This window comes from Ranitomeya imitator, chromosome 3, assembly GCF_032444005.1.
Source record: "Ranitomeya imitator isolate aRanImi1 chromosome 3, aRanImi1.pri, whole genome shotgun sequence".
Taxonomy (NCBI): Eukaryota; Metazoa; Chordata; class Amphibia; order Anura; family Dendrobatidae; genus Ranitomeya; species Ranitomeya imitator.
The window spans coordinates 499855628-499874448 of NC_091284.1; the positions used below are offsets into that span (position 1 = coordinate 499855628).

At 41.0% G+C, this 18821-nt stretch overlaps 1 protein-coding gene across 2 annotated transcripts in view; it reads right to left on the bottom strand.

Annotated features, from left to right (window-relative positions):
- Positions 1-18821, bottom strand: part of DMD (dystrophin) — a 4179683-nt gene that overhangs the window by 1485059 nt on the left and 2675803 nt on the right. For both annotated transcript variants that reach the window (XM_069757653.1, XM_069757654.1), the window contains one exon: positions 6456-6620. In XM_069757653.1, coding sequence (XP_069613754.1) covers positions 6456-6620 — 165 coding nt within the window. The remainder of the gene's footprint in view (positions 1-6455; positions 6621-18821) is intronic.

Consider the following 18821-nt stretch of genomic DNA (forward strand, 5'->3'; position numbering starts at 1 on the left):
ATGACAGAAACCATCACAAAACCATCACTGACCCAATTTCAATTCAATTATATCAATTGACACCTAATCAGGTTTTGTTGAAAATATGAGTGTAGCTGTTAGGTGTCGAGTTCCCGCCGCTGCACAGGGGGAATCTCGAACCATGTTCGCTGCGGTCTCCCATTCTCCTCCAGCTGCAGTGGAGCCTGCTCAGTGGAGATACTGTGCACTTGGTTACTGCTGCCTTTCCAGGTTCTGCCTTTGTAGCTAGCACTGATCAGCAGCGAGCAGGCGTTTCAGGGTCTAAGTCCTGCTTTTCCCATACTGAGCATGCTTATGGGTCGACCTCCCATTGGAGGTCGGTGGTCACATGCTCAGGTCCTGTTACAACTCCTATTCAACCATCAGGAAGGTCCAGGAGTGCTACTATAAAAGGTTCGCATGGCGCTAGCATAAACCTGTTTTCATGTGTGTGTGGATGTATGCCTGTCGATGGATAAAATCTCCGAATCATTCCCATACCTAGAGTTGTTGACTGCTACAGTATTGTGGAAGCTACCTAGTGCCTGACAGTGCTTTCCTGCACATCAAGCACACGTTACTGCATTTTTTAGCAGTGACTGCCAGTGCGGTGCGTTTGCAATCAGTGCGCTTTCCTAGCCCTAGTTAGGGTGGAAAGCGGCGTCCGCCAGAGCGGAGCTGTATGCACTCTGTGTGGTAATCTTTAATTAGTCCTGACAACCGGTCATGTAGGGTGGGAACTCCCGCTTGATCTCAGCATCTGACTCAGGGCGTCCTCAGGCGTGGGCTCAAAAGCCACCGAGGGTCAAAGTGAGACCAATCACCAGCGTATTGGGGGTGAGTTTCAGCAATCCCACTAGCGTCCATCTGCTGCTCCCTGTGACTGCTAACAGGGCACAGCATTTCCTTTGTTTCCCTGCGACTCTGTGAAGCAACAGCATTTGCATCAGTTCATACCGAGTGTCGGAACCAATGTCTATTCTGGTGTAATATCACCATATAGTACCGCCATTACCTAGCAGCAGGTTCCATCTCTGCCCGGTGGACCCTGGGCTGCGAACACACCTTATTTATATTTATTTGGTGCATTTCACCAGCCCTAACATTATACTAGCGCCAGGGTCTGGCTAGTAATGGCAGACGAAAAGCGACTGCAGCGGTACATCCAGCAGCTGGAGGGCAGGTTGGCGGCTCTCAAGCGCACAACCTCAGCTGTGGATGTTACCGCAGTTGCCATTAAGGCTGCTAGCTTGGCTGTAGCCACTTTGTCCACTGCCACCCCTGTGTTCCGACCTTATCCTGCCTCCCGCTGCCAGATATATTCTCTGGTGATAGCAAGTCTTGTAGAGGATTCGTGAACCAGTGTGCAATTCACCTTGAGCTCCTGGCTGCACATTTCCCCTCAGAGCGGGCTAAAGTGGGATTCATTATATCTCTCTTGTCAGACAGGGCGTTGGAGTGGGCTATGCCGCTGTGGGAGAGTGATGATCATGTGGTACAGAGTGCTCCGTGTTTTCTGAGCACTCTGAAACAGGTCTTTTTGGGACCCCAAGTCCCCCATGATATGGTGCTCCAACTGTTGGCATTGACACAGGGTTCATCCATGGTCAGTCATTTTTCCATCCACTTCCGGACTTTAGCATTTGAGCTGGAGTAGCCAGATAAAGCCCTCATCCCTGTATTTTGGAGGGGGCTGGCTGACCATGTGAAGGATGACTTGGCCACTAGGGAGATTCCTGCCACACCTCCAGGAGGGGGCTCGCTTTCCCTTCCAAGTTTTCACCGACCACAAAAATTTGTTGTATTTGCAAACCACCCAGCGGCTAAACTCTCGCCAGGCCAGATGGTCCATAATCTTCTCCCTGTTCAACTTTACCCTCCATTTTCTCTCTGGGGAGAACACTTGTTCTAACGCTCTCTCCCGCTCCTTACTGTCATCAGAGGAGGAGGAAGAGGAGCCTCAGCTTATTGTCCCTTCAGAGAGCCTGAGAACTGTGGCTCCGGTTTTGCTAGAGTCTGTGCCCCAGGCAAGACTTTTGTTCCATCTAATTTGTGACCAGAGGTTCTCTCTTGGGCTCACTCATCCAGGGTGGGTGGACATTTTGGGACCAAGAGGAGATCTGAGCTTCTGGCGAGGACATACTGGTGGCTGCATATGGCCCGTGACATCGGGGACAATATTCGGGCATGTGTCTCCTGCGCCAAAAATCGGTCTCCTTGGCAACAGCCTGCTGGGCTACTTTACCCCTGCCGGTGGCAGACAGGCCCTCGGAGATGGTCGGTATGGACTTCGTGGTGGGCTTACCCAAGTCTCATAGCTGCACCATTATCTGGGTAGTCACCAACCATTTTTCTAAAATGGTGTACTTGGTGCCCCTTCCACGGTTACCTTCTGCACGGGCCTTGGCGGCATTGTTCATTAAACATGTTTTCCGTCTACATGGCATGCCTGAAAAAATTGTTAGTGACCGGGTTCCCCAGTTTGCATCTCGGTTCTGGAGAGAGCTATGTCGTTTACTCAGCATTGAGCTGAATCTCTCTTCTGTGTACCATCCCGAGACGAGTGTGTTGGTAGAGAGGGCCAACCAGACTCTGGTCACATACCTGCAACATTTTGTCTCTGCCAGGCAGGATGACTGGGTATCTTTGCTATCATGAGGGGAATTTTCTTTGAACAACGCCGTAGCTGACTCCACGGGGCAGACCCTATTCCTCCTTAATTACGGCCAGCATCCGTGTGTCCCTGTGCCAATGCCCATGTCATCCACAGATTCTAAGGTGTCAGACTGGGCAGTGGAGAAACGTGACATTTAGGACCATACACAGGATGACATCCGGGACTCCAAGGAGAGAATGAGGGTTTCTGCTGATGCACATGAGCACCCCACTCTGACCTTTGCTCCTGGTGACTTAGTGTGGCTCTCCGCCCATAATATCAAGCTGCAAATTGAGTCCACTAAGTTTGCGCCTTGCAATATATGCCCTTTCAAGGTTCTGGAACAGGTTAACCCTGTGGTCTACCGTTTGGCTCTTCCTTCATGTCTGTTTATCACCGACACTTTTCATGTATCCCTCTTAAAGCCCGTCCATATGTCCCGTTTTTCCGAGTCATCTGCCGGGACATCGGGTTCATCCACGGATGAGTACGAAGTGAAGTCTATCTTGGGGTGCAAGGTGGTACATGGCAAAAAATACTATTTGGTGGACTGGAAGGGTCACGGCCCAGAGGACACAACCTGGGAACCTGTGGAGCAGATTCGAGCTCTGCTGCTCATTGCAGCCTTTGAACGTAGCGAGTCCCATGGAGGAAGGGGCCCTAGGAGGGGGTGTAATGTTAGGTGTCGAGTTTCTGCTTCTGCACAGGGGTACTCTTGAACGATGTCCGCTGTGGTCTCCTATTCTCCTCCAGCTGCAGTGGAGCCTGCTCAGCGGAGATGTCAGTCCCAGTGTCTGGCTCAAGCTGATACTGTGCGCTTGGTTACTGCTGCCTTTCCAGGTCGTGCCTTTGTAGCCAGCACTGATCATCAGTGAGCAGGCGTTTCAGGGACTAAGTCCTGCTTTTCCCATACTGAGCATGCCCATGGGTCGTCCTCCCTTTGGAGGTCGGGGGTCACATGCTCAGGTCCTGTTGCGACTCCTACTGGACCATCAGGAAGGTCCGGGAGTGCTACTAGTAAAAACAAGGTTTGCATGGCCGCTCGGCCATGCGCTAGTATAAACTTGTTATCGTGTGTGTGTGGATGTATGCCTGTCGATTGATGAAAGCTCAGAAACATTCCCATCCCTAGAGTTTTGACTGCTCACGAATGGTGGAAGCTACCTAGCACCTGTCAATGCTTTCCCGCACATCAATGATACATTACAGCGCCTCAGGGTGTCCTCAGGCGTGGGCTCAAAAGCCACCGAGGGTCAGCGCGAGAGCGAGATCAATCATCAGCGTGTTGGGGGTGAGTTTCAGGGATTCCACTAGCATCCATCTGCTGCACCCTGTGACTGCTAACAGGGCACATCATTTCCTTTGTTTCCCTGTGACTCTATGAAACAACAGAGTTCGCATCAGTTCATACCAGGTGACGGAACCCATGTCTATTCTGGTGTAATACCGCCATATAGTGCCGCTATTACCTAGCAGCAGGTTCCATCTCTGCATGGTGGACCCAGGGCTGCGAACGCACCTTATTACTATATTTATATTTATTTGGTGCATGCCACCAGCCCTAACAGTAGCTTTGCAGTGTTTTACAATAAATCTCTTACTTTGTGTCTGCATAAGGGAAGCTTTAGTGCATTTCTATATGGATGTGCCAAAACCCTGACATATATTATGCCAAAAATGGTATATGTGCATTGTACTAATGTTATACATTCTTGAAAACTTTTGCACCTCACTATTTTTACAAAATGTGTAGTTAAATGGGGTCATGAAATGGTCTAGCTGTAATAATAGTGTGCACCAGGTTTTGACAGAAAATAATTGCGTAAATATGGTGAAGCATATGTCTGTATGGTATAATTTTACTCTTTCCCTCAGCATAATATATCTACCACATTGTTTCATAACCATAGCAGGAACTGAACCACAATAGGCAAAAAGGAAGAAAAGATACACCCATATAAACTGAAAACTGTTTGACCAAGGGTGATCCAATTTTAGACTTAAGATGTGGTAGAAGGGGAAACCTGTTAGATCATCTGTGTATGACTGATCAAACTGGTTAGAGAATTACACCAGAAAAACAATGGGATACCTTATATTTTTCGTTCTCGTGTTCAAACAGTGATTTTATTGGTTAAAACAATTAAGTCATCTCAAGCAGTACATGTTAGATCATCCTAATTTCTGGTGATTGGAGTACATGTGTTATATCGGAAGATTCCAACCAATGCCTTTGAAATAAGGAGTTGATGGTAAGTACACCTTGCCTTATTAGCATTAATATTTACATTGCCTTAATTATACCTGGGATCTGAATCATTACTATGTAGAGATTCACGCTCTCAGATAGGCATTACGTAGCATTTACACAGACAATGTGGGTTAGTCCATACAGATGCAGTTTCATTGCATTCATAAAACTTCATGGGACACAAAACCAAAACAGTCTGCATCCTCCACATGGTTATCTGCAGCTCCAACACACAAACTGATCAGCTTTTCTAGCTAACCCATGCAGTCTCTATTCAGCCAGAGACTCTGGCATGTCTCTTTTTCAGCTATATATCACATTTTGTCTGGTCACTCACCAGCTTCAGCACACCCGGCTCTGCCCTACATCTAACAGACTGACACACAAAAGTGAGCCCATTGCTTACTCAAAGCTAGCTAGGTGCATCTAATTAAGTCCTGCAGTGCTAGGATTTATCCCTAGCCTATCTGGCTTTGTCACACCTTGTTACAGTACCTGCAATGGAGATCCCATTACAATTTTTACTGGAAAGCAAGATTTTATCATTTCTCTTTTAAAATGTGTTAGATAAAACATATGAACATTTAATCTATACTCTAAAAATAAAATCCATTGATTTTAAATAGGGTAACTTAAAGTATCTGGTAGACCTATAGCTAGTGTTGAGCGATATCGTCCGATACTTGAAAGTATCAGTATCGGATAGTATCGGCCGATACCCGAAAAATATCGGATATCGCCAATACCGATATCCGATACCAATACAAGTCAATGGGACACCAAGTATCGGAAGGTATTCTGATGGTTCCCAGGGTCTGAAGGAGAGGAAACTCTCCTTCAGGCCCTGGGATCCATAGGGATGTGTAAAATAAAGAATTCAAATAAAAAATATTGATATATTCACCTCTCCGGCGGCCCCTGGACATCACGCTGGTAACCGGCAGGCTTCTTTGTTTAAAATGAGCGCCTTTAGGACCTGCGAATGACGTCGCGGCTTCTGATTGGTCGCGTGCCGCTCATGTGACCGCCACGCGACCAATCAGAAGCCGCGACGTCATTCGCAGGTCCTTAATTCCTAGAATTAGGAGTTTAGTGAATGAGAATGACATCGCGGCTTCTGATTGGTCGTGTGGCGGTCACATGAGCAGCACGCGACCAATCAGAAGCCGCGACGTCATTCGCAGGTCCTAAAGGCGCTCATTTTAAACAAAGAAGCCTGCCGGTTACCAGTGTGATGTCCAGGGGCCGCCGGAGAGGTGAATATATCAATATTTTTTATTTGAATTCTTTATTTTACACATCCGTATGGAACCGATACCGATACCCGATACCACAAAAGTATCGGATCTCGGTATCGGAATTCTGATACCGCAAGTATCGGCCGATACCCGATACTTGCGGTATCAGAATGCTCAACACTACCTATAGCTAATAAGTGTTCAGGGTAACACAAAGAGATAACCGCAATGTGAAGACAGTTAATCAAGGATTTGACTCATTGACAATCTTTCTATCTAATACACTGACATAAAAAGTGGGGCTTCTTACCTTGATGTTAAAGGCTCCTGGTCTTCCCACTTGATTGTAAAATGATAACTGATCTTTCACTGATGAAACCCACAATGTCAACTGATTTAGCTGGAGTTCATATAGAGATACATTTTTTAACTGGTCTTCAATTTCATTTTGCTTGTCTTGTAGATCTTTAGACACCTAAAACAAAACAGTCACATTGCACATGTTAAGCATTTTCTAGGTTCATTGGGGCACACCCTTACATACAAATTTTTAGACCTTTAATTTACATATTAAAAATATTATAATACTAAAACTAATAATAATAATAATAATCATCATCACCATCATCGTGACTTCTAACATCTAAATACTAAATATTATAAGTATAATAATTATTCCAGAAAATTCTAATTAGAAAATTAACATCTGCAATATTCAGTGCAAAAAATTTAGCATTTTGGGAAAGGTCTTTTCAGGTAACATGTTTGGCAAATCTTTTACAGGGCTATCTTACAATAATCTTTGTAGATACCATACAATTTTGTTTATAAGAATCAGCTTTGCAGGATGTGACAGTATTTTAGGAAGGCAATGACTATGTTGCTTTGTTCAGAATTTCATTACCAAGATAAACATAAACTGTGGGTATGCAAATATTATGAATACATAGAAACACTGATTACATTCTTTCATTGTCCTCTTATTACCCTTGCAAGATTGTGTAAAATCATTTTCTTGGGAGAGTAATTATGTTCTTAAAAATCTAATGGTTATGTAAGTAAAGACTAGTTTAACCCCTTCACCCTGGGGGTCTCTTTTTTGCTCCCCTGCTTCGTAGAGCCATAAGTTTTTTATTTTTCTGTCAATGTGGCCATGTGAGGGCTTGTTTCTTGCGGAAAGAATTGTACTTTTGAAAGACACCATTGGTTTTACCATGTTGAGTACTGGAAAACAGGAAATAAATTCCACATGCGTTGAAATTGTAAAAAATGCAATTCCACAACTTTTTTTTTATTTTTTGAGCATTAAGCTGACATTTTTATTAATACCATTTTTGTGTAGATATGATTTTTTGATTGCCCATTATTGCATTTTAATGCAATGATGCGGCAACCAAAAAACTATAATTCTGGCGTTTTGACTTTTTTCTCGCTACGCCGTTTAGCGATCGAGTTTCTATTTATATGTTTATTTTTATATATTGATAGATCGGGCAACTCTGAATGCGGCAATACCAAGTATGTGTGTTTTTTTATTGTTTTAGTTTGAAGGGGATGATTTAAACTTTTATATATTTTTTATTTTTTAATATTTTTAAAAACTTTTTTTACTTTTCATTAGCTTCAATAGTCTTCATGGGAGAGTAGAAGCTGCGATCATCCGACCGTTTGTGCTACATAAAGCTCGGAGGCGCTCATAGCAATCAAATGGGTCTGCTGCAGACCCTGGGTTGTCATGCCAACCCATCGGCGACTCGCCGTTATGCGACATGGCGGGATTAGTGACGTGCTTCCAGTGCAATCACATTGAATGCCACTATCAAAGACTGACAGCGGAATTTAACAGGTTAACAGCCATGGGTGTATTGCAATTCCACCCGTGGAATCAAAATAAAACCAGGCAGGGTTTCAAAGGAGCTCTGTAGTGACAAGCACAGAGGTCTTCATTAGACCCCAAGCTGACATAGCAACCCATCAGCTGCCTGCAATCACGTCACAGGCATGCCAATGGGGGGCACTGAATGACATGTTCCTGTGCTGGCGAGTGTTAAATTTGCCCTATCCATACATCCTCTTCAGGCTTGTGTTGTACAAGTATGGTGGATGTCGTGAAGGGGTTAAAGTAAAGTAGGTGTCTCCACATTCGATTTTTAGAATCCTGTTGGGGAGGACTACACACACACTATTAGACACTATATCCATGTGTTCTCTATTTTTTACAGTATTATGAAGATACAGTAACATTGTGATATGGAAGGAGGTTAGTAAAAAAAGTACATGCTTTAATTCATACGCTTCCTTTTGTGGGCGAAATATAACTCTGTTTCATATTGTCTCTCAATTGTAATCTAGTATTTTTCATTTTATTAGAGACTTCACTTATATATATCAATTAATGAGAGCCTTTTATATGTTAGATTTAGCTAGCCCAGATTGGCTGTAATTATTTTCAGTATACAATACTTTGTAACTTTGTAATAAGATTATTAAATAGATTTATTGATTTAATAGGATTTGAAAGAATCCATTTCCCAGTATTTATGGAAAAAACACAATGGTCAAAAAGTATATTCTGTACATTATGCAAATGTCGCCATTTTTCACAAGGTTCTTGTTTGGATATAAGTAAGCGCTTTGCCTCAGACTGATCATTTCCTGAGTAATAGGAATAACATTTAGGCAAACAGATTGTCTATCCTATGCAGATGGTTACACTAAACATTGCTGAGAGACTGATTACATATAACTTGTGACTGCTGATTGTGGAGGAGGCAGCAATGTGGGCGTGCAGAGAAAGTGGCTGCGTTCTGCTTTACAATCAAGCTAGAAGTCCACACTGTAAGGACCACCATACACATTTTACTAACATTGGCTGAACACGCCAATATCAATGTGTTTGGACAACAGTTTGATTTGTATTAGACCCTCAGACTCTTCCCTGACACATGAGGAATCTGGCAGGAGGCCTTCTCCGAGAAAACATCTTGGATGTGTGAAACAGTTTCAAGTTGAACGATCGACCAAACCATCGTTCAACTGAAAGCTATTTGAATAAAGTGTATGGGGAGTTAAAGAGTTAGTAAGACTGGTAGTGAGTCCATTCCTTCTTTCCTTAAAAATCAGCATTTGAATTGATATGCAAATGATTATGAAAGATCTGAAGCCTCTCTCACTCTTACTCTCTCTCAAGCCCAGCCTCTTCTTGACTGATATTCTTTGTGTGAAGTCACACGGCATAAAAGCTGTTAAGCAGGTGAACAAAGCACTGGGTAGGGAATAGAGCTGGAGTGACAGAGGTTTCAGATCTATCATAATCATTTACATATCAATTTAAATACTGATTTTTCAGGAAAGGAGGAATGTACTGTATAGTCAAAGGCTTTGTTGAACTTGCCTTTGATAGAGCTACATATGTATATACAGAGTTTGGAGTCTTACATTTTGCTTGGTACTGAACAAAACCTTGGTACTGATCCAATAAATAGAGAGGGAAAATGGTGGCAATATTATTTGGCATTGTCAGATACAATTACATTATTTGAACACTATTTGATACACTATGTAATTGTTCTTAGAAGACCTATGTATTAAAATTTGATTCCCATCTTCATTTAGAAGCAGTCAAAATTGCACTTTTCAACAGTAAAACGTTTAAAATTAAAAAAAATGTGATGCTTAATTTACTCTTTAAACACCTATAATGTACAATTTTCGCCAAAGAGCCAGCTTCATACAGTCAGATGCCAGCTGTTACACAGCAGTGACCTGCGCTAGCTGTGTTATCCCCTTCATGTCATAGACATTTCCTGTTTTTTCCTCCCCTTTTTCCAAGAGCCATAATTTTTTTATATTTCCTTCAATATAGCTGTGTAAGGGTTTGTTTTTGCGGGACGAGTAAAACTTTTCAATGGCACCATTTATTTCATTATATAGTGTACTGGAAAGAGAGAAAATAAATTCATGTGTGGCGAAATTGCAAAAAAAGGGGCAATTCCACAACTGAATTTTGGGTTTTTATTTACCATGTACACTATATGGTAAAACTGACCAGGCAATATGATTCCCCAGGTCAGTATGAGTATGCAGATATCAAACTTGTATAATTTATTTTCATTTATAAGTGGTGAAGAAAAATTCCACAATTTGTATGACAAAAGTTTTTGGGTTTGTCGCCATATTTTGAGACATTTTGATTTTCCATTTTTTGTGATCTGGGGCTGTGAGAGCATTATTTTTGTACCTTGAACTGACTTTTTAATTGAGAATATTTTTTGTGTAGCTACGATGTTTCGATCACCTCTTATTGTATTTTATTGCAATGTTGCGGCTGCCAGAAAATTCTGGCATTTCAATTTTTTCTCGGTATGCTGTTTTCCAGGCTAATTCATTTATTTAACCCCTTAACCTCTGGAGCTTATTTCGGTTCGCGTTTTCATTTTTCACTCCCCTCCTTCCCTAGAAAACAGGAAAAAAATTCCAAGTGCGGTAAATTGCAAAAAAAAGTGCAATCCCACACTGGTTTTTGGTTTGGCTTTTTTACTGGGTTCACTAAATCCTAAATCTAACCTGCCATTATGATTCTCAAGGGCATTACAAGTTCATAGACACCAAACATGTCCAGGTTATTTTTTATATATGTGGTGAAAAAAAATTCCAAACTTTGCTAAAAAAAAAAAAAGAAATTTTCCGAGACCCATAGCGTCTCCATTTTTTGGGATCTCGGGTCGGGTTAGGGCTTATTGTTTTGAACGCTGAGCTGACGTTTTTAATGATACTATTTTAGTGCAGATATGTTCTTTTGATTGCCCTTTATTGCATTTTAATGCAATTTCACGGTGACCAAAAAAACGCAATTCTGTAATGTGGAATTTTTTTCGCGCTACGCTATTTAGCGATCAGGTTACTCCTTTTTAATTGATAGATAGGGCGATTCTGATCCATGGGAGGCTAGAAGCTGGCATAGCCTGATCGGCCCTACTACATTAGAGCTATGCTCAGATCGCCCCTATGTAGCTAAATTACAGCATTGCTATGAGCACCAACCACAGGGTGGCCCTCACAGCAATCTGGCATCAACAACCATAGAGGTCTTCAGGAGACCTCTGGTTGTTATGCCAATGCACCAATGGCCCCCGATCGGGGTCACCGGAGGACCATTTCCAGCTGGATGGCCGGAAGCACTTTTTCAAATGCTGTTGTCAGCGTTTGACAGTGGCATTTAACTTGTTAATAGTGGCGGGTGGATCGCGATTACACCTGCCGCCATGTACAAAACAGCTGACATGTCCCGGCTTTGATGCAGGCAAGCCCTTCCGAGCCCGCATCAAAGCAGGGGATCTGCCATCGGACGTACTATTCCTTCAGATGGCAGAAAGGGGTTAAAATTTTGATAGATTGGACATTTCTGAATTCAGCAATACCAAATGTGTGAACTTTTTTATTGTTTTATTTTAAATGGGGGAAAAGGTGAGTGATTTGAACTTTTGTGTGTTTTTTTACTTTTTACTCTATATAATAGTCCCATTAGTAGACTTGAAGCTGCAATCATCCAATCGCGTGTGCTACACATAGTAGAGCTTCAGCACTGCTATGGATTGCAGAAATGATGATCTCCTATGAACACCCACCATGAGCCAGTGTTCACAAGAGTATCATAATGACAGGCACTGGGTTTGTTTGCAGAACCCAGGCTGACATGAGAACCCGTTTTCGGGTGTGTGTTTGTGTTCCATATTAAATGCATTTGGTTTCCATTGGTGCTGAAGAGGTTAACACATTTTTTATGTTGGTCAGAAACTTGCAGCTCCATTTTCAGCTGCTTCTGATCTGGTCTTTACCTCTCCCTATAACACCTTGCCAGACCTTCTCTGTCTTGCCAGTGAAAGCTTTGCTTCCTAACTCCTTGGAGATTCTGTACTGAAAAGGAAATCGTTGTTGCTATGGGAGATTATTGCTGTTCTTGAGTGCATGCGTTCTTCATTGTCCTATTCCCATTTGGTTGGTACATTCCTAGCCTTCCCTATATATCTCTTTACCTTTACATGATTGTATGTTTGTTGCTTTCTGTTATCCTTGTTTTGTCTTTGTGCCTTGTTTACATTATGTTTCTGTCCCAGGCCAAATGGGGTGAGGGCGGAAACAGAGCGGAGTTTAACAGGAGCATAGTAAGGTCGTAGACTCAGGCCTCTCTACTTTTAAGAGAACCCACAGACAGTGATATGTAGGGTCCCAGTTGCAGGGACAGTTTGAGGTCCCTCTTCCCTACCGAAGACCTTTCCAGCATGACACCCAGATATGATTTGGTGCTCCGTACAGCCTTGTTTTACTGCATACAGTTAAACATTTTATTTAAAATAAATGCCTCAAAGATGACACAACATTGTCATTGTGTTTTATTTTTCCTTAAACCAAAATAATAATCTCCATATACTGTATATGCAAATATGTTGATCATTGGGATTTTTATGCTGGGTTTCCAGTTTACACCCTTACAAAGCAAAGCATAAGAATTTATCCGAAAGAAAGAAAACCCATTTAATCATTCTCACATAACAGAACGCTAAATCTAGCCATTGCCCCTCAATGTGTGAACAATCTAACACATCAGCTACAATTGCCTTCCTTTTCTAGCAATTCTAATTTCGGAAAACATCAGTGTTGTATTATTGTGTCATAGACATGAGGTGCTATTGATGAGTGCCATCGTACTAATCCTCAACCATAAGTTATTTACAGAAGAAAGTGAATCTAAATCTGTCTGACAGAAAAGCAATGATGGTTACCATGGCAACTGCAAAATGACAAAAGAAGCAGAATGGAAGTCAGGGAAACAAATAAAACCTACTTTGTTTTGCTTCCTCAATTATAACTTTGTCTAAGTACAGTTTTTTGAAAGCTTATAATAAGAATATATTAAAGTCAGTGAAGAGTGTTCATCCCAGAGTCATAGTTTTCTTGCAAATTTCACGGTAAAAATTGCAAAAGCTATAATTTATAGCTGACTCTAACAATTAAACCACCCCTGATCTACACCTTTAGTTAAATGCTAGCTAAATTATAGACAGTGTCATTTATTCATATGGAATAAAGAAAGGCAACATAAATTCTTTGCAATCTGAGTGTTTAACTGAAAAATCGAAAAAAAATGCAGCTCAGTTGTCTTAAAGGTTATTAAAAGGTATTAAATAGATATATTACGAGATGCTTGAACTTCCCTTTTTATGCAAACCAACATACACACAATTTTGCCAAAAACTTGGAGCATCGAATATCACTATTTTATCGATAAAATTTTATTGTAAAGTCTTAACCTTCAATACAATCTGAAACTCAAAATGTTATAAAAAATAAGGATAATGATAGTCAAACCTTTTGCTTGTCTGACACAACAGGTAAAAAAAATCCATCGTTAACTTGAGAAGGTCAAAATGTTTGTGACCTGCAGACCCAAAAATAGATAACCTCTAAAGGCAGACCACACTGCCATTATGAAATCAGTGAGGAGAGTGGGCCAAAAGGCTGTGTCCCTTCCTTGGGGAGGAGAAATATAAACCAGCTCACCCGTGATGCATAAGCTGAGCTTCGGGAGCACGGACCCGCTGTGTCCAGGCTTGTAGACTCCAAAAGAAGAAAATGTCCAGCTTCACCAAATCCGTGAGAAAAAGGCTTCTTTATTCACAAACATAGAGGATACAAACTTCAGCACAAACCCATATAGTTTGTGCTGAAGTTTGTATCCTCTGTTACAAGTTTGTCAATAAAGAAACCTTTTTTCATGGATTCGGTGAAGCTGGACATTTTCTTCTTTTGGGTCCCTTCTTTGCACCTCATTTTTAACAGTATCTACACCCCTAGGAGTCACATACAATTTAATTCAATGGTGAAGCAGGGAACTGGCAGTTTCTTGTTTCACCATTTAGTCTGTTTGTCTGAGCTCAGGAGCAGCAGAAGATGATTTCACTGTGGGGGCATCATACTCTATTGTGGACACTGTGGGGGCATCATAATGTGTGTATAGGGTTCTGTGGGGGCAGCATACTCTATGTGGCAGTGCAATGTGAAAATCATACTGTTCCTGTACGGAGCACTGTAGCATCAAGATGTGTTGGGGGAGTTTAATATGAGGATATGAAGACATCATATTGTGTAGATGGGAATCATGAGGGGGCATTATACTGAATTGAAAATTATTATACTGTGCATACACCATCAAAGCAGTATTGTGATGGTTGCGCACAATCTAAGGGACATACTTTAAGGTAACTAGGGGCAATGATTTTTTAGGGGTGATCAAATCAGACTTGCTATGGTGCCCAATGATGTCTATGTATACCCCTGTGTATGACTTTCTTTCTAAATTATACATGATTAACCCCTTTGCTCTGCATCTTCCCAGAGCCATAATTAGTTTATTTTCCCATCAAAATTGCCAATGTGAGGGCTTGATTTTTGCAGGACAAGTTGTACTTTTAGATGACACCATTGGTTTTACCATAAAGTGTAAGGTGCTTTAAAATGGGGAAAAATTCCAAGTGCGGATAAATTGCAAAAAAAAGTGTAATTCCGCGTAATTCCGCACTTTCAATTTTTTTTTGGGGGGGAGGTGGGGTTTCACCATGTTCACTAAATGATAAAACTGGCCTGCTATTATGATTTTCTAGGTCATTATTAGTTTTTAGATACCAAACATGTATAGGTTATTTTTCATTTAAGTGCTGAAAAAAAATCCAAAGTTGAAAAAAAAAAAAGGCGCCATTTTCCGACACTCCTAGCGTCTCCATTTTTCGGGATCTATGGCTGGGTGAGGGCTAATTTTTTGCATGTCAAGTTGACATTTTATTGATACTACTTTGGTTTAGATGCAATGTTTTGTTCGCGTGTTATTAAATTTTGTTCCAATGCTGCGGCAATCAAAAAGATGTAATTCTGGCAATTTGATTTTGTTCACAATACACTGTTTACCAACTGGATTATGTTAGTTAATATTGATAGATTGTACGTTTCTGAAATCAGCCATACCAAATATGTGTATTTTTTAATGGTTTTATTTTTAATTGGGCAAATGGGGGGATGATTTAAACTAATATATTTCAAATTTTTGTAATTTTGTTTTGCTTTTTTTCTACTTTTTACTTGCTTCAATAGTCTCCTTAGGAGACTTGAAGCTGCAATCATCAGCTCGCTTGTGCTATACACAGCTTCTGCCCTGCTACGTGTAGCAAAAATCATCTTCTCTTAACGCCGGGGTGATGTTCATAGCAGATCAGCAATGACAAGAATGGGGGTCTTCTGCAGAGTCCCGGTTGTCTTGCCAACTCATCGGCGCCTCGTGATCATGTGACAGAAGCGGCGATGGGCTGTGTTTGTGATGCACCTTCGGCACCATCATGTTAAATGCCGCTGCCAGAAATTACAGGAGCATTTAACATGTTAATAGGGCTTAAATAGAGGTGATGTCTGAAATAGAGTGCAAAAAAAGCACAGAAAACATGTAGAAAATTAAAACTTCAGGAATCCGATGTTTGTTCACAAGCAGGCGGCGCGGATTTGGACCACAAACTTTCCGTGTTTTATTTGATGAAATCACCCGCGGATCCGCAGCAGCCATTCAATCCTGGATCAGGTACAGCATATATCATTACAATTTCTGACATTATAAACCAGACAAGACCCTATCCTTGCACTATTTTTCCTCCTCAGCTTTTCTTTGCATTTCCTATATAATTACTGTGCCACCTTGTCTTATCTATTTTCTTGCTTTTTTTCTATTCATAGTGCACTTCGTCAATTTCAAACTATTACTCATCACTTAGAATCCTTATTGTCGATTTCATTCCTTTTAATCTTTTTTTTTTGCTTTTATTCATGTATAGTGCATAAAGAAACATATTTTGATATACATTTGAATGCATTTTTGTATTTTTTTATTAGTATTTGTTTGTAATATTGGGCCCTCTATGGATATCGCTATACACCGGAGTTTTATAAAGTGTTCATTAGTTGCATTGTCCCATTTTAATTTAGATATATGGTATATTCTGAAACCATTTATCTGTTGTTTCTTGTTTCACCTGTCAAAGGCAGTAAACTCTTTTGGGACCATTTTTGCTTGTGAATAAAATTAATATTACATTAATATTACATTTTCTGAAATGTTAAACTTTTTTTTAAAGCGGGCCTTTTACTGGGTTAAAATTGTTCCCTTCAGTATACCATTTTTTATTATTTTAAAGTCAGCTATGGGCCATTTTACTTAGTGCTTCTTCTGGTCTTTGCCATGGTGGAATTGCTCACAGGGTAAAAACTAAATACATACTCTCAAAGAATCCTGAGAGCAATTCCTCCTTGGTAAAAAACATAAAAATGAGCACTAAACATAATTCCAATATTTGTAGAACCGTATAGCGCATATATAAAAAAACACAAAAACAAAAGCAGAATACTCAGGAGAGCAGCAGGAGAAAAATAAAAGCAAAAACTGGACAATGTTGACCCGATGACAGGTATTATCTAGTGTACTGCTTTCACTGGAGTCAGGAGGAGATCGAAATGTAGATGCAGAACATTACAGAGGTCCAAGATGTCATTAAGTGTTAAATCGACAGCTTTAGCGTTAGTTTTTTTAGGGAGCTGTATTTTATTTGGCTCAGATTCTTATTTTCTCAGAATAAAAAGAAATAATGTTGTTCATCAGTACATTTGTGAGTTTGCTATTTATTGTCATAAAAGTTTTGTAATGAACTTGTGCAGGAATGAACAGCTCTTCATTTAATATATGCTATGCATAATGTATGACAGAATTTAATTGTTAATGTTGCAATTAATGGTGTGCATCCAAAGAAACAAATAGTTTGCCCTTAGCCACAGGCAAATAAAATGCAGAATTCTAGCTTATGAACATAAGGAAATTCGGAAAGAAATAAAAGCGTGGATGTGCAAAGTTCATATAAAAGCAGTATAAGATTTCTAAAGGCCAAAAATTAATACTGCTACTAGTTATTGTTTTCTATCACCTCCAAATACAGTTACATTTTACCTACTTACACTAGTTTTTAGAAGTGTACTTAACTGTGCAAGTTTTATACTGGGAATAGGAAGATGATATTAGAAAAATAAACCATTTCAGAAAGTTCAGAAAGGAGGGCTCAGGCAATACTATGGCAGTAATACAAGACTCCGTGTGTTCATGCCAAACACAAAGGTTTTGTAATAAAGTATGGACTATGCATAACAATGCTGTGAGCAAACTATTTCATTTATATATATATATATATATATCGCATTGGCTTATTTTATTAGTTTATACTTACTTTAGACATTAACGCATTCTGATATATGACAGCTACATCATATGTCAGGTTCATGAATTTGATGTGGGCTCACAAGCTGGGCCTGCATCTTTCTAAGCAGATGATGGCTGAATTATTTAGCCATCATCTGCCTCTAGCAGTCTCATGTGAAGCATGTTAAATCCCGCTGTCAATCAGTGACAACGTCATTTAACATTTCCCCAGCTCTCCCTGGCTTCTGAATGTCTCTATATATTGCATTGATTTTCCATGGTATGCAGTAACTTTTCCCCAGCTCTCCCTGGCTTCTGAATGTCTCTATATATTGCATTGATTTTCCATGGTATGCAGTAACTTTTCCCCAGCTCTCCCTGGCTTCTGAATGTCTCTATATATTGAATTGATTTTCCATGGTATGCAGTAACTTTTCCCCAGCTCTCCCTGGCTTCTGAATGTCTCTATATATTGCACTGACTTTTCTATGCTTCCCCTGGATCTGAGTGTCTTGGTGCAGCACATATAATCCTTTTAGTATGCTTTCTTACCTATCAGCTTGTTTCCATGACCTGTTTTCATGTATCTCATTGTGTGATCCTGGCATCTCTTTGAGTGGTCAGTCTTACCCCTCCCTCACTTTATGACCTTTGCTTAACTCTCTACATCTGGTCTCCCATACCCAGCCACCCCCTCATTCACACCTGATTGCCCTTAACTGGGGATATATTCACATGCAGGAGTCTGCTACAGACTCAGTCTGCTGCAAATCATCTTTTAACTTCCATCTTTTAACTTCCATCTTTTTAATTATGATTCTGAATTAGACTGAATTGGACTGGAATTGACTGGAAGGTAACAGAATACCAACCACTACAATGTTTTGGTTTCTTTTCTCTTTCACACCCATACTACTTTCCTTCTTACAATCTCCTGCAATCCCTCCACCTAGTAAGGAACTAGTCATTTCTTCCTCCATACTCCCCAGCCATCTCACCTTCTCCTCAGAACTGTTCCTCCACATACAATCCTTTTTCTCCAGACACACACGGCCACATCATGTCCTGTCCTGCTCCCACCTTCTAATATTCTGCCTGCTACTCCTCATCGCTGGTGACATATCAACAAATCCCGGCCCTCCCCTACTCATCCCCACACTCATTTCTAACCCCTGCCACGATCCTCCGCACGTTTTTCCAACCACGACAACCTCATACCCATTCATCCAGCCCCCACTCCCCCGCTCCCCCTACCTGGAGCACTATGGAACGCACGCTCCATCTGCAACAAACTGACATTTATCCATGACCTCTTCATCACCAACAAACTCTCCTTCCTCGGCCTCACTGAAACCTGGCTCACCCCCTCTGACTTTGCCTCTCCAGCTGCGCTCT